This window comes from Heptranchias perlo, chromosome 23 (assembly GCF_035084215.1).
Source record: "Heptranchias perlo isolate sHepPer1 chromosome 23, sHepPer1.hap1, whole genome shotgun sequence".
Classification (NCBI taxonomy): domain Eukaryota; kingdom Metazoa; phylum Chordata; class Chondrichthyes; order Hexanchiformes; family Hexanchidae; genus Heptranchias; species Heptranchias perlo.
In genome coordinates this window covers 25,331,575-25,347,068 of record NC_090347.1, presented here as the reverse complement: position 1 = coordinate 25,347,068, position 15,494 = coordinate 25,331,575, and the positions used below count along the sequence as shown (strand labels likewise).

General features: G+C 39.7%; 1 protein-coding gene across 6 annotated transcripts in view; it reads left to right on the top strand.

Annotated features, from left to right (window-relative positions):
• Positions 1–15,494, top strand: part of LOC137341190 (septin-9-like) — a 233,772-nt gene that overhangs the window by 192,251 nt on the left and 26,027 nt on the right. For all 6 annotated transcript variants that reach the window (XM_068004217.1, XM_068004213.1, XM_068004216.1 and 3 more), the window contains 3 exons: positions 1,869–1,994; positions 3,831–3,912; positions 7,168–7,305. In XM_068004217.1, coding sequence (XP_067860318.1) covers positions 1,869–1,994; positions 3,831–3,912; positions 7,168–7,305 — 346 coding nt within the window. The remainder of the gene's footprint in view (positions 1–1,868; positions 1,995–3,830; positions 3,913–7,167; positions 7,306–15,494) is intronic.

Sequence of the window (15,494 nt, the reverse complement as noted above, 5' to 3'; positions counted from 1 at the left end):
GTTAATTATCTGGTTCGGGATAGAATTGGAAGTTACAGGGATAAGTCCACACAGAAATAATCAAACACTTCATCCTACTGTCACCAAGAAAAGAAAGAACTTGCATTTACATAGAGCCTTTCATGGCCTTGGGACATAACCAAAATGCTATACAGCCAATGATATGCTGTTGTTTTTGAAGTATAGTCATTGCTGTAATGTAGGGACACGTAACAGCCAATTTGCGCGCAGCAAAGTCTCACCAACAGCAGTGAAATAGATGACTGATTAATTTTTTTTTAGTGATGTTATTATAGGGGTAAATGTTGGATAAACATTGGGAGAACTTCCCTTCTGTTTGAACAGTACCAAAGGATCTCTTGCATCCATCTATGTGGGCAGACAGGACCTCAGTTTTAAATCTCATTTGAAAAATGGTACCTTTATCAATGCAGCACTCCCTCAGTACTGCACTGAAATGTCAACCTAAATTATTTGTTCAAGTCTCTGCAGTGGGGCTTGAACTTGTGATCTTGTGATTCACAGGCAAGAGTGCTACAACTGAGCTAAGGCTGGCAGTACATGATTTGTGAGAAGTAACCAGCTAGGGCTGAATAGTGGGGATGTGAGAATAGACTAATTTTCTGGAGTTTTCCTCCGGAGACTAAATGGGTAAGGGAATACCACTCATGATGGATTGTACATGGCCTGTGAAAGGAGTGGGAATGAAGGGACTTTTCTCTCTCAATAATTACTTATGTTTTTAATGCTTTGGCCTGGCTAGTGTGTTAGTAAAATCAATTTAATATAACGGGCCGGACCTTGCTGGAAAAATGACAGCATCTTAATGACGCACACGTTATTAATGTGCAAATCGGCCAGCAAGTTTAGAGGAATAAAAGATACGCCATGAGTTGCGAATCTCCAGAACGTGCTGGTCGATTTACGCTGCTCTGCCATTTGCTTCGCACAAACAGCATCTCCCCTTTAGCCCCTCCATTATTTTTAAGAACTTGCTGGATTTGCACATTAATTGCCTATTACACGCACTGCAGAAAGTTACGGCTGGAACTTAACAGCGTAAGTACCTTTTTAACGACGTGATAATTGTTAATGCAATGCCAATAAATCTCCCTGGCCCAGAAAGAGAACAATCTAAACAGTTCAATCTCATTCCTGCATTTAGTAAATTGCTGATAGATTTTAAATATGTCAGATTTTAGATTTAATATTTTTTCTTGCTTTTCCTTTCTCTTTTTTTTCTCTCCCTCTCTCTTTTAGTGCAATCTTTCTTTCCCTCACTTTATTTCTCTCTGTACCTGATTTGATTCTTAACTCACCCACTTTAATTCACCCTCCTTCTCCGTCATTCCTCTTTCTTTCTCAATCATTAAATCTCATTGGTTAAGGAGATACACTGTTGGTCCTGCCGTTCACAAAGGTCCCAGATGCCCTGTTACCCTCACCGTGCCATTATCAGCTTGCACTTCCAGCAAGTTAGGGCGCAAAAATTTTTTGAGCTGAATGGTGCAGGATAAAGTTTAACTGGCATCACGCGCCACAAGATGCCCTGCTGCAGCAAGATCCGGCCCAGTATTTATTAAACATGATTAACCTTCATCTTTTTTCAGTTGAATTATTGATTTGCTTCTAAGAGACCCCTATAGTTGTTTAAAAAGTGATCGTGAACTGAGTTTCTAGATTTGAATCATTTTAGTTCTGAAGGAAATCGGACTAAAGGCAAAAGTTCAGCAGATGACGTACATTGTAATATTCATTAAAGATGTTACCATCAAGATTGAAAAAAAAACGTTTCGATATATACATTGCCATTCCTGTGTAAGTTTGTGAATGGGTTTTGTAAACTGAAGCATTTTTTCTGCCCACAGGTCAGAGCGGTTTGGGAAAATCCACACTAATAAACACCCTATTCAAATCCAAAGTTAGCCGTAAATCTGTTGTAGGAACTGAGGAGCGGATTCCCCAAACAGTGGAAATGAAATCAATCAGCCATGGTGAGTTCATCAGTGGAATTGTTTTGTACATTTATTTACCCAGTGATGCTGTTGCGATGAAGGTTTTTTGGTGATTGTTCACAAGAGGATCAGAAGGGGTTGGAAAAGGGAGGAAAGAAATGACCTTCCCAGGATGGGGAAAGTGACTTTTGCATACAAAGATTTAATTGGATGTACAGTCCGAGTCCTGTTTTAAACCAACACTACTGTTTACAACTCTAGAGAACTTGGATAAAAGAGTTTTAGAAAACAAAATATGAACAATGACACTGCCAAAATTATTGGGGCCCACGCACAACACCACCCGCAATCCATTAAAACACCCGTGCATGAAGAGGCCTGTAGAATCTTTTCACTCTGCATTAATAATAAAGCAAATCAGATCACAGTATGCCTTGCTTAAATAAAACTGATTCTGTGGTTGTATGCAGTTTTTCTGCTTTATGGTGAGTTTTACCAAGGGTCCCATATTTGACTGGGGCCCCCGGGCACTGGACTGTAGGCCCATGCATTAAGCCACCACTTCCTAAATTATAATTATATGTTTTGCATCAAACGTATATCTGAAGTGCATGGGGAACTGTCCTTACAGAGAAAGTGTGCTGATTGGGGAAATTTGAGCTAACAACCAACCAAGACCTAATTTGAACTGTTCTGTAAGCTGCGAAATATACAATTTGTGACATGATAAATAAAAAGAAGGAACCGTTCCAAAAAAATAGCAGAGAGTCATCCATCCAGTGCTTCTAATCACTTCAAAAACATCTCCGTGCACAAACTGACACACTCCATGGGGCACATAAACATCCCTGACCTTGGCTCCCAGCCCAGTCATATACGAGCTTCCCTCTCCTCGACTACACAACCTGCGCTCCACTGCAATGTGGATGCAGACCTTGATTAGTACAACATAGTGAATCCAACAGTTGCTGAGGAGAGAGTAACTCTTAGTTGGAGAGAGACTGAACCATAACCAACAAATGCACAGTCAATCATGCTCTGGCACCAACCTGTGCTTCGACTCTTCTCCCTCTCCGCCCCCCCCCCAAAACCCTAGTCCCTCCAAGTGCACTTAGACCTGGCCCAGACTCCAGCTATTCCATGTAAAGTGGCCTAGTTCTTTGTCTTGAAGCAAAAAAATAATTTATAGTCGATGCTGCAGTGTGGCTAGGAGATCGAAAAAGAATTGTGCGCTCATTTATTTCTGAGTGTAATATCTTTTGTTATCAGAAAATGATGATCACGGTGATGACATGCTTTGGTTTCATCAGATGTGTGATACATTTGTCCAAGAATTTGAGGGGCGAGCACCTTGCTTATTGGACAGCCGTTCAAAACTGAGGGGGCAAAAAAGCCCTCGACTGCTGTAGAAACTGGAAAATATATTACGTTGTTTTGTTTTCACCTTGCTGGGCAGAGAGATCTGGGGGTGATTGAGTCCTTCATAATTCCAGCGACAAAATCAGCAAGAGTCCAGAGATCATGAAGTTGCAGTGCCTGGGGTGCATTGTGGTGATTTTAGCCATTACTTAAATTAGATCATTTGCTTTGGTTTAGTCTTGTAAAGAGACTGCCCCTTGAAACTTTTTGTGTTTGCTCTGTGATTGCTGTGTTTACTGTATGTATTCACTATCATTTTCCTACTGACTCCATTTGTGGAACAAAAGTATATCTAATATTAGTCCAGGAATCTAATGTACTCTTTCCGGTATGGCTGAAGAAAACATGTGGCAGAAACTGTTAGTTTTGTCTGGGGCAGAACATTTCCGCCTGAAGAATATGAACATTTGATTGACTGACTTGATTTTATCCCATACCATTCTCAATTTATTGCAGATGTTGAGGAAAAGGGAGTCCGGATGAAACTAACAGTAATTGATACCCCAGGGTTTGGCGATCAGATAAACAATGAGAATTGGTGAGTACCAGTCACCACCATTTGAAACCTCAACGTTTAAAGCAGGCAGTCGCCTATGTCAGCTAAAAAGCGACAACCATTTGTATTAAACATAAGAACATAAGAAATAGGAGCAGGAGTAGGCCAATCGGCCCCTCGAGCCTGCTCCGCCATTCAATAAGATCATGGCTGATCTGATCCTAACCTCAAATCTAAATTCATGTCCAATTTCCTGCCCGCTCCCCGTAACCCCTAATTCCCTTTACTTCTAGGAAACTGAATATTTCTGTTTTAAATTTATTCAATGATGTAGCTTCCACAGCTTCCTGGGGCAGCAAATTCCACAGACCTACTACCCCCTGAGTGAAGAAGTTTCTCCTCATCTCAGTTTTGAAAGAGCAGTCCCTTATTCTAAGATTATGCCCCCTAGTTCTAGTTTCACCCATCCTTGGGAACATCCTTACCGCATCCACCCGATCAAGCCCCTTCACAATCTTATATGTTTCAATAAGATTGCCTCTCATTCTTCTGAACTCCAATGAGTAGAGTCCCAATCTACTCAACCTCTCCCCATATGTCCACCATATAACGTCAATTTCAAAGTTGCCGGTTTTAGCGTCTTAAGTGCTCAGTTTATTTCAGGCAGAAACGGGTGGGTGTATTTACTCACTAGTTTTCACCTCATTAAGGTGCACTGAATGCAAGAGCAAAGATAATTTTTTTTAAAAACACCTTTGTTGAGGTGCACTGAATGTCATAAAACAATCTTATTGAGGCAGACTTCATTTTAATATTTTATATTTTTGGATGAGAATCCTTCACCAAAACCTGCATGGCTGTGCAGGAGATGTCTCACATTAAGGACTGACCAAAGCAAAGAGAGAACTCTTTTACCTTTTCAGTGAATTTATGCTTAGTCCATTAGCTGTAATAAATGGGCCAGATCTGAAAGCTATCCGGAAACATCACTTGTCACTTTCAAATCCAGCATTTAAGTGGAGTTTTTTTTTTCGTTTATGGGATGTGGACGTCACTGGCAAGGCCAGCATTTATTGCCCATCCCTAGTTGCCCTTGAGAAGGGCAACTAGCGATAGGCAATAAATGCCGGCCTCGCCAGCAACGCCCACATCCCATGAATGAATTTTTAAAAACTAACACGTCCTGAAGGAGTCCAGTGTAAGGTTCGTTTAAACTGAACACTGCATTGCAGCAAACTCTTTGGAAGGCAAGCAACAGAAAGCTTAAAAGGCAACAATCTACAAACCAACCCTGCCCTCTGTCTGGCAGTCTTTAAAGCCAGAAAACTCCAAATTCTGCTCAGCAGCCACTCAACTATTAATGCTACCATGTCACACCAGCCATTGCATATTACGGGCAAATCGCATTCGCACAAATGCACCTGCTATAAGTGGTGGGGACCGTAGTTGTTGAAAGGAGATCTAGTGATGGTTCTATTTGGACTTTTTTATGGAAATGATGCATTTCCTTATGACTCCTTTCACTTCAGATTGGGATATTTGATTTAAGGAGAATGTGTGCTTTTAAGTATTTTGTTATGTGTTAATTAAAAGAAAGAATACTTTACCTTGAAAGTACTTACTCATAGACAATATTTCCTTTAAAACAAACATGTAAATCAACTGAAAGAAAAAATAATTACGAGTTATGACTGCCAGGATGGTAAAAGACGAACGAGATAGACCTTGGTCTGTCTTCGTCTAGCAATTCCTGTGACAATTCTGAAGGTTTGTTAAATCTTGCTGCAGTCGGACACACGACTACAACATTTAGCCTTGATTCCCCCTGCAAGAATGACTCTCTGTTAGAAATTTGTGATCATAGAATTATCTGTACTATGAGCAGTCAGAAAATACAAGCGATAAGTCGCTTTGATTCAGTGTTTAATTTGGAACTTTACTTTTGGAAGCAGAATGCTTAAAACTTTCTGCTGATTCCTACTCATCTGCTGTCTTCCTTCAGTTCTTGAAAACAATCCTGTCTAGTGGGAGAGGGGGGTTGGCGGGGAGGAGAAATTCAGTCCTTGGACCTTGGTGTACATGACTCCTTATCAATGACCACCATAACAATCGATACTGAAGACTGTGCATTAGAGTTTGAAGTTTCTTTTAAGCCTGTGTGGGCATGAATGTTGAACACCAGGCTCAGAATTCCAGACAATAAAGCACCCAAGTCTGAAGCCCCTCCTTTCTATAAGTCTGTTACTGACAACCAGGACTAAAAATTATTAAGGGGGGCTGTTATGTGAAGTTTTTTATAGTTCCCACATTCATTCTCTGTTTATACACTGAATAAACCATTCAATGGAATAAAAATCATTAAACCCTAAATATATTGGTGTACGGTCTCTTAGCCACCTTGCTGCTTCCAGGTAAGTTACCTGGAATTTTTTTTTATGGTGTCTTTCAATCATTTCTTGTTATCAAGAAGAACTCCTGAGTTGATCTACAATCCCTAGATACTGCGCACTTGTTTATTTGTGTTGTGCTCTAAGCTAGTTCCAGCTCTCTTTTAAGCTACTGCTAGGAGATTCACAAGAGCATCTCTTCAATGTTTCCCATCCTTCTTATGAAGAAGTGCCTTTTGAGGTGACCTGAACTACTGTTGTCCTTTCCCATGATGGCACAACTGATTTTAGGCACTCCTTTTGAGGCAAATGGAAGCCGATAATGTTATGTTCTCAGAATGAGTGAAGGCCAGTGGCCCATACACACGTGCCCTGTTTCTTTTGCCTGACATGTTACACCATTCCTTCACTGCTTCTTTCAATTAACTCCTCACTGCTTGTATTGAGATATATTAACTGTAACATCCCAAAAAGATATTAATGTATATCAAGTTCCTCACAAATTTCTGACTGACTTTAAAAGAATCTTAAAAGCTGGTTGAAACTTTATAACCTGTCCCCCTTAAGGAGTAAATGTTTTGTTGTAATATTATACCTCATGTAAGGTTTTTGATTCGGATTTTAGTTTTCAACCTGAAAGGTAATTTGCCATCCTAAAAAGAAATTAAAATCTAAAAACCATCACAAATTTTCACCATTGAAAATTCTACATTCCTCCTATTGGGGAAAAAAATACATGGCCGTAAAGCAACCACATCAAAGAACTTGACCCTTTTGGAAGTTCAAGGAAAATATGAGCTTTGTTTTTAATTTTGCCTTCTAAATCTTCAAGTTTATTAGTTGCTTTGATAACTCTGCTGTAGTTATATTTCTGCTTGGTCAGTTTAATTGCATCTTATTTTCCATTTAGCTGGCAGCCCATCACAAAGTTTATTAATGATCAGTATGAGACGTACCTGAAAGAAGAGCTTACTGTCAATAGAAAGAAGCGGATCCAGGACACGAGAGTGCATTGTTGTATATACTTCATTGCTCCGACTGGACACTCGTACGTATCTCTTGGTTCCTAGCTCATTTTATTGATTACTGATCTAAGAAAATGTTGTTGCTGACAGGTTTATGGTGGCTGCTGAAGTAAACTGCTTGCCCTTGTTCTACTTTGACACTAATGAACTCCTTTTAGATAGTGAACGTGCAAATGATGGCACCTGTTAACAGTAAACTGTTTGATGTTGCCTGTTAATAGTAAAATGTACTTTACACACAGTAAATGTTTTGAATTGAGATGGATCCAACAGCACCAACAGTTAAGGACTGTAGTCCCAACCAGCAAGTTAGAAGTTTAAGCCTTGGGATTCATCACTGTCGTTCACTTGGATGAGTTTCATCAGATCTAAGCGAGTCCACTCAATACAACACTGCACAGCAGAAAGTTATTTTTTCTATCTCTTTGGGAGAAGGAGAACACTGGTTTAAGTTAGCGAGGATGCACTGCATGATTAGCAAGGTATCGGTTAACAGTTGGAGAGAAGTTCCTGGTTCCTGTCCATGTTAGCAAGCTAAATTCAACTTTTTGCGACGTTTAATTCCTCTGAACTGGATCAATGCGACCTTAAAGAGAGCCCCCCTCGCTCCTCGTGTCTGTTTTCTTCCCCAGATTCTTCAAGCTGACCCAGACCTGAGTTCCTTTGTCCTTTTGTTATCTGGTTGGACAGGTAGCCATTGGTTGACTTCTGTCTCTCTCTCAGCTTTCTGTCTGTGTCCAGGGATTGACTGTGGGGCTGGTAACAGGTAACCTTAAACAGGTTACCGTCCCTTTAGGTGACGACCCCAGAAACTACCCCTTGCTGTTTCCAAATGAATAATGGGAACATTTTGTGTATGGAAGTTCACTGGAATGTTTAAATGAACTTCCATTGTCTCAGGTTGAAGTGGTATGTGGGAGGCACCACATTGTAAACCAGGTCTCATCCACATCCCCCAGCACCTGATTGCTATGGAGATGTCATTCTGTTTTGAGCTGAATTTGACAAGCAAGGCAACAAATAAAAAGCACCATAATGCATCGATGTGGAAACATTGTGCTACCATACCTGAAATGTACCAAAGGAATACTGTGGATAGGTGGGCCAGATGGACCGATGGTCTTCTCCTGCCTGAATCTGTTACTGTGTTACTATATCTGTGTATTACTCCATTGAGCTCTTAAATATGAATAGTTATTTAGTTGACAGTAAATGGTTTGCAGTTTAAAATCAGGTTGGAGCAGACAGTCTGAAAGTACCATTTAAACAGGTACTGTATCAGTAAATCCTGTTATTGTGTTGTCCACTGTTAAAAAAAAAATATTGTAATGTTAAAATGGAGGCTAGATTTTAGGGAACAGAAGACGCAGGCATGATGATATATTGGACAAATGGAACAGGCCTGAAAAATTCCAGAGATGGGCAGCTGGATAACATCTAGTAATAAATGGATCAGAAACAACCAGACATAAAATCTTGGCAAATAACTGACCAGATTGAAAACTAGGACATGGGAAATAAATGTTATTGTTATGATTAAAAAGAATTGCAGATGCTGGAAATCTGAAAAGCTAGAAACATTCAGTGGCTCAGTCAGCATTTGTAGAAAGAACAGACAAGGTAACAATCCAGGTGTGGGCCCTTCATCAGAACTCGAGTTTTGATAAAGGGTCCACACCTGAACTGATAACCTGCCTGTTCTCTCCACAAATATTGACAGAGCCAATGAGTGTTGCCAGTGTTTTTGTTTGTATTCTTATCAGTTGGGGCAATTTTTATTGGACAATTGCAGATATAAATGGAATGAGGCTCTGTTCATACAGGCTATGGTAACATATTGGGGAAAATACAAAGGATGTAACTGTGGGAAATCCTGCATAAGAAAGGCAGTAGGCAAAAAGTGGATGAAAAGCTGCAGGGTAATACAGGGAAGAGTTAATTAAAAATGTACAGTGCCACAATGAGCTGTATAATATTTTTACTTTAATGAAAAACTGACATTAAGAATTAACACAGATTTAAGATAATTGGCAAAAGTTCCAGGTTGAAATGCAGAATTTTTTTTTCATGCAGCAAGTTATGATGATCTGGAATGCATTATGTGAAAAGGTGGTGGAAGGAGATTAATAACTTTCAAAAGGGAATTGGATATACACTTGAAAAGGAGAAATTTGCAAGGCTATGGGGAAAAAGAGCAGGGGATTGGGATTAATTGGATGGTTCTTTCAAAGAACTAGCACAGACATGATGGGCTGAATGGCCTCCTTCTGTACTGAATGATTCTGTGATTCTACGAAGAAGGCTCTCAAAACTTCAGGAGGGGGAAAATGTCATCTCACCGCAAACTGTCAGCTTGTTAAGGCATGTTTCCAAGCACAAGTCTGTAATGGGATATAACCCTGATGTATATTGATAGTGTGGTCTGTGCTTAGTTGTGAAAATGGCAGTCATATTATAATGGGGTATTGTGGCTCAAAATGTCACATCATGTCATAAGTAATTAGTATAAAATAGAAGCTTTGAAGTCTCAAACGGCTAATCGCTTAAAGAGGCACTGTCTTCAAAAAATATTTGTGGAATTTTTTCCCTGCTTTTGGGGAGAGAGAATAGCTGTGCATTTTTGGTGACATCGATTCATTTTAATGTAGTTTACATCATGAGAAAGTTCTGTCTGCTTTTGCTTTCTCTGATGTACAGACTCCAACTTACTTACTTAGGGGATAATTTTCCTAGTACTTGTGGGCAGCGCATGTCGGAAAATCTTGGGCAAGGTGTGCTGGCTGTGGGCATGATTCCCCGCCACCAGAACAGCCTCAAAAATTACCTCAGCAAGGTAGAAATTTACAAAAAGTTTGGCTGGTCAGACATGAGGAGCAAGATTTCTGTGAAGTATTGGATAGTTAGGAAAACTATGAAGAAGAGTATAACGAATAGTACTTACTCATGTTCACGCTAGCTAACTCTGAGGGGAAAAATCCATTAGATGTGATAGCATGATGTGAACTCTTGAGTCCACAGTATTCTGTGCAGACATGCCGTTTAAATATTCTGCATTTTCAGCAGCAATTCTGGCCTTAATCTGAAAAGGAGATGGATTGTGACAGTACAAGGTTTTTTTTGGACTCCTCTTGTGCTCCTTCCTCTCCAAGATGCTGCTTGCAAAAGAAAAAATCTAATCAATTAATTCAGTATGTAATAGCAAAGAAAGGTCAAATGAGGTGAAGGCACAGGTTTATGTATGTGGTATTAGGCTGTAAAACCATTCGGGGACAGGAAGTGGAGATCAGAATATTTTAGGTAGTCAGGGTTGAGAGTAGGCTCTATGTGGGTTAGAACAAGAATGAGAACCTACAAGTAAACATGAACAAATAGAAAAAACCACATTGTACGGCTTTGGCTAAAAAAAATCATTGTGAGACCCACTGAAGTAAATGGTGATTTTTTTTTCCCAAATAAATGGATAACCATGTGTGCATAGCGATAGCAAGGAGATTATCACTAATTGTATCTGGGATTGCAATCTCTTTTGCACATCAAATAAATTTTGTATGGCATCTCCACAGCAATTTAGCATTTGGAACCCTCTCCATTTAGGTACTAAATCTAGTGATTTGTTAATTTTCATCTTCGCGTACTGTTGATTCTTCTCCACTAGACCTGTGTGTTAACCAGATCGTGCTATGTAGTTGTTCCAAGTGTCTTTTTTAAACCAAAACTTCGGGCCCACACTGAACAATATTTGAGCTCATAGCCAAAGTTTTCCACTTTGTATCTTATCTGCCCACAATTTTCCACCTGTTCACTTCAATGGGTGGAATATCGTGCGCAAGTAAGCAGACGCAGGAAAACCAGGCTCACTGGTTCAAAAAAGGAATTGCTAGAAGTTTGTTGACCGGAAGTCACCGGTTAACTGTTTTGGCTTGGTACACAGAGGAAGAGTCAATTCTCTCATAATTCTCAATTCGCTTTATTAACGTTATTAGATCATGTACATACCGCTAATATGTCTGGTTAGATATAGACATGCAGTTTACAGCAGGTTATACAGTTTTATACTCAAACTAGGATTTAAACGCATACCCACTAGGTTTCTCTGACTAACACTCCCTGAGTGGTCACAGAATAGAAAGGATATTATATTACCCGGAAAGGAGAGATAATGCTGGCCAGGGAATTCACTCTCTCACTCTCGACGTCGTCTCTACGTCCCTGACGTAGTCTCTGCGTCCCTGACGTAGGGTCCCTACTTCCACGATGGTTAGTGTCCGGAGTCTTCCTCACAAACACACTCACTCTGAGTACCAAGCCTGCAATTCTTCAGTTTTATTCCAAGTCTGTCTTTTCGAATGATGCTGTCTTCTCCGGTTGGCTTAAAATTCCTTGAGTGGTCAGTGTCATCCCCTGATTGGCTCTGTTCCAAGAGGCTAGGTAGCATCACCTCATTACTCCTTTTCTAAATAAGGACTGGTGTCTCATCAAAGCTCCTTTGTCCCTCTAAGAAGCGGAACAAATTCAAACCGGTTCTGGCCAGTTCAGACCAGTGACTGAACTCCAGGTCACCTCAGTTCAAAAGTCAGTGTCTTTGTTAGCACTTCGAATTAAGCTCAATAGGTTTCTGCAGCCTCTGGCCAACAAGTTCATACCAGATCAGTCCACATCTGAAAGAGAAAATCAGATTTCACGCGGGATCTTGTTTCCGAATTAGTTCCTATTTCAGATTCCAACATTTGTGTTTTTATTTTTTTATCTGTCATTTTATTATGTCTTAATATTTGGGGATGTCATCTTAACTTGGTCGCAGTGTTGCTGTTCGAGGGTTGTGATGCATTCCTCAAGCATTAGAAACAAATGGTATATTATGAAGACTGATCATAGAGGCTCCTGTTGGTGTACCCTGTATCTTGGATATTTCTAGCAACTTGTCACACTGGTCTGAGACCCAAACATTCCAGTCAATCTCATCACAAAATTGCTTATCTGCAACTTAGGTACTTGTAATAAATTTTACCTTTTAAAAGCCAGATGGCTTTTTGAACATAATTTTTTAAATATCTATCAAATGTATACTTGCCAGTTGAGTACTGATAAGCTGAAAAAGTCCTAAAACTGGGAAAATGGTTGTGTTGTTATCACTAATGGTGGCAGACACAATATAATATCAACGTTTAAAACAAAGAATCATAGAGTGAGATAACACAAGAAGGAGGCCATTTGGCCGATTATGCCTGTGCTGGCTCTTTGAAAGAACTATCCAATTAGTTCCACTCCCCTGCCCTTTTCCTATAGCCCTGCAAATTTTTCCCCTTCAAGTATTTATCCAGTTCCCTTTCGAAAGTTGCTACTGAATCTGCTTCCACCACCCTTTCAGGCAGTGCATTCCAGACCATCATAACTTGCTGTGTAAAAAAAATTTCCTCATCTTGCCTCTGGTTGTCTTGCTTAAATCTGTGACCTCCCTTTACCTTCTGCCACTGGAAACAGTTTGTCCTTATTTACTCTATCAGAACACTTCATGATTTTGAACACTTAGATTACATTTTTAAGCTTCTCTGGTCTAAGGAGAAGAACCCCAGTTTCTCTAGTCTCTCCATGTAACTAAAGTCCTGCATCTCTGAAACCATTCTAGTAAAACTCCTCTTCACCCTCTCTAAGGCCTTGACTCCTTCCTAAATTGGACACAATACTCCACTGGGGGCCAAACCGGTGCTTTTTAAAGGTTTAGCATAACTTCCTTGCTTTTATTTTCTATGATGTGGAGATGCCGGTGATGGACTGGGGTTGACAATTGTAAACAATTTTACAACACCAAGTTATAGTCCAGCAATTTTATTTTAAATTCACAAGCTTTCGGAGGCTTCCCCTTTCGTCAGGTGAACGATGTTCACCTGACGAAGGGGGAAGCCTCCGAAAGCTTGTGAATTTAAAATAAAATTGCTGGACTATAACTTGGTGTTGTAAAATTGTTTACAATTTATTTTCTATGCCACTATTTATAAAGCCAAGGAACCCGTATGCTTTTTTTAACAGCCTTCTCAACTCGTCCTGCCACCTTCAAAGATTTGTGTACATACACCCCCAGGTCTCTCTGTTCCTGCACCCCCTTTAAAATTGTATCATTTAGTTCATATTGCTGCCACTCATTCTTCAAAATTGATAAATGGCCAGCAGACAAGGTTATGCTGAGAAATGATACAGAAGAGGTTTGAAGGTCCTTTGTACGCTTCTTGGTGACTAGTTATAAAAAAGTGAGCAATACATTTTGACAAGCAAATAGAGCAAAATATATATTTTTTGAGATGACATGAATACAAATAGTGGAAAATTTCATTCTCCACAATTTAATAAGCAGAAATCACTTATTTCTCTCCTCCCAAAATGGAATGACCTATACTTGCTGATCTTGCTTCAAATGTACAGAGCATATTGTCCTGGGGAGGAACCTGGGTGTCCTAACAGGGGAGAATGAGACCACACAGTAAGGAAGTCTGCTTTATTCCCACTTTCAGAGGTCCTATTTACTGACGTCCAATATTCTGTATTATTTTTATTCGTTCATGGGATGTGGGCGCCGCTGGCAATGCCAGCATTTATTGCCCATCCCTAATTGCCCTTGAGAAGATGGTGGTGAGCAGCCTTCTTGAACCGCTGCAGTCCACGTGGTGAAGGTTCTCCTATGGTGCTGTTCGGTGGGGAGTTCCAGGATTTTATCCGTGTATTGCTTTTAAAAAAAAGACTTTCAGAAGTACAAGCTTTTTTTCTATTCACAATATTGAATAAAATGAGATTTTTGCATCCAAATGCACTGCATTCCACAAACAAAATGATTTGGCAACTCACAGAAATGGAATGAAACTATTAAAGGCTCAGTCAAAGTTGATTAAATCACAAGGTAATTATGGATGAGGAATGCCAGCTAATCTTGGGTCATCCATCCAGAATGACCCTAAAGTTCCCTCATTGTAGCATCCAATTGGCTCTTAAATAATGCCAGGGTTTTCGCCTCAACTGCTTTATCCCGGAGAGCACTCCACATGTTGATCGCTCTTTGTGTGAAGAAAGACTCCCTGATATCGGTCCTAAATTTGTCTTTAATTATGGCCCTTTGTCCTACTTCCAAAATGGAATATCATTTTTCAGTTTTACTTTTACCAAATCACTTACTTTTACCAAATCACTTACTATCCTAGGATCACATCTAGATGCCTCCTTTCAAGGCAAAAAAGCCCACGTTTCTCCTCATAACTCGGCCCTCAAAGACTCTGGATCAGCCTTCTGGTTGTTCTTTGCACTTCTTCCAATAGTTGTATGTCTCCTTTGTCTCGATCACCAAAAACAGACACACAACTGAAGCTGTGCTCTGGTCAGCCCACTACACCATTTGATCATGATATTCCCTGGACTTGCATTTTACAGATTTTCCTATATAGTTCATCATTCTATTGGTCATGTTGATTGTGATTCAGTATTGTTTGGACATGTTGAGTGTTGAGTCTAAAACGCCTAGGTCTTTTTCAACTTATCCTTAGCTATTTCAATACCTTCATGGAGTAAGTATTGTTGTCTACTTTGCTTTCCCATGCAATTTATATTGCTTTATAATGCCATGATGAAATTAAAAGGCAAGGAACGTAATGAAGTGGGTGGGCTTATTAATGGAATATTATCAAGTAGAGGCTTTTTCACAAAGAATAAAACCTCTAAGGAGCTCTTTTTGATCCTGTGGATTGTCAATTTGTTTAAAACCTGCATTTTCAAGGCTTGTTTGTTTTGAAGGAGCATTGCAACTGAATCGATTCTGAGATGTGATCAAATATTCCAGATGCCTCTGAAGAAAACTTGTGCAGCGTACAAAAAAATATTTGTTTTTAATGGATTTGTATTTTTTTTGACTGGGTGTCAAAACTGGACAGCTGTCTATTGACCCTTGTTCAACTCAAAGGATGCATAAGGGTAGGAAAACCAAGGAATAAGGCTTCCATCAAATAGAATATGATTCATTAAGTCAACTTCTCAACTCCCTGAGGGTAACGTAGTATTTAAGATTCCATGTGTACTTCTGGATACAGTTTATACAGTGTGTGATACTGCTGCACTTGAAGGTTAATATAAGGCATTCACTTTTCCTCTTAAAATGGTTAGCTCTCAGCTTTGTTCCAACTGTCGGAAGTCTATTGTTTGAGTTGTTCAGTAACTCTTTTCCCTTTGGGTTGTA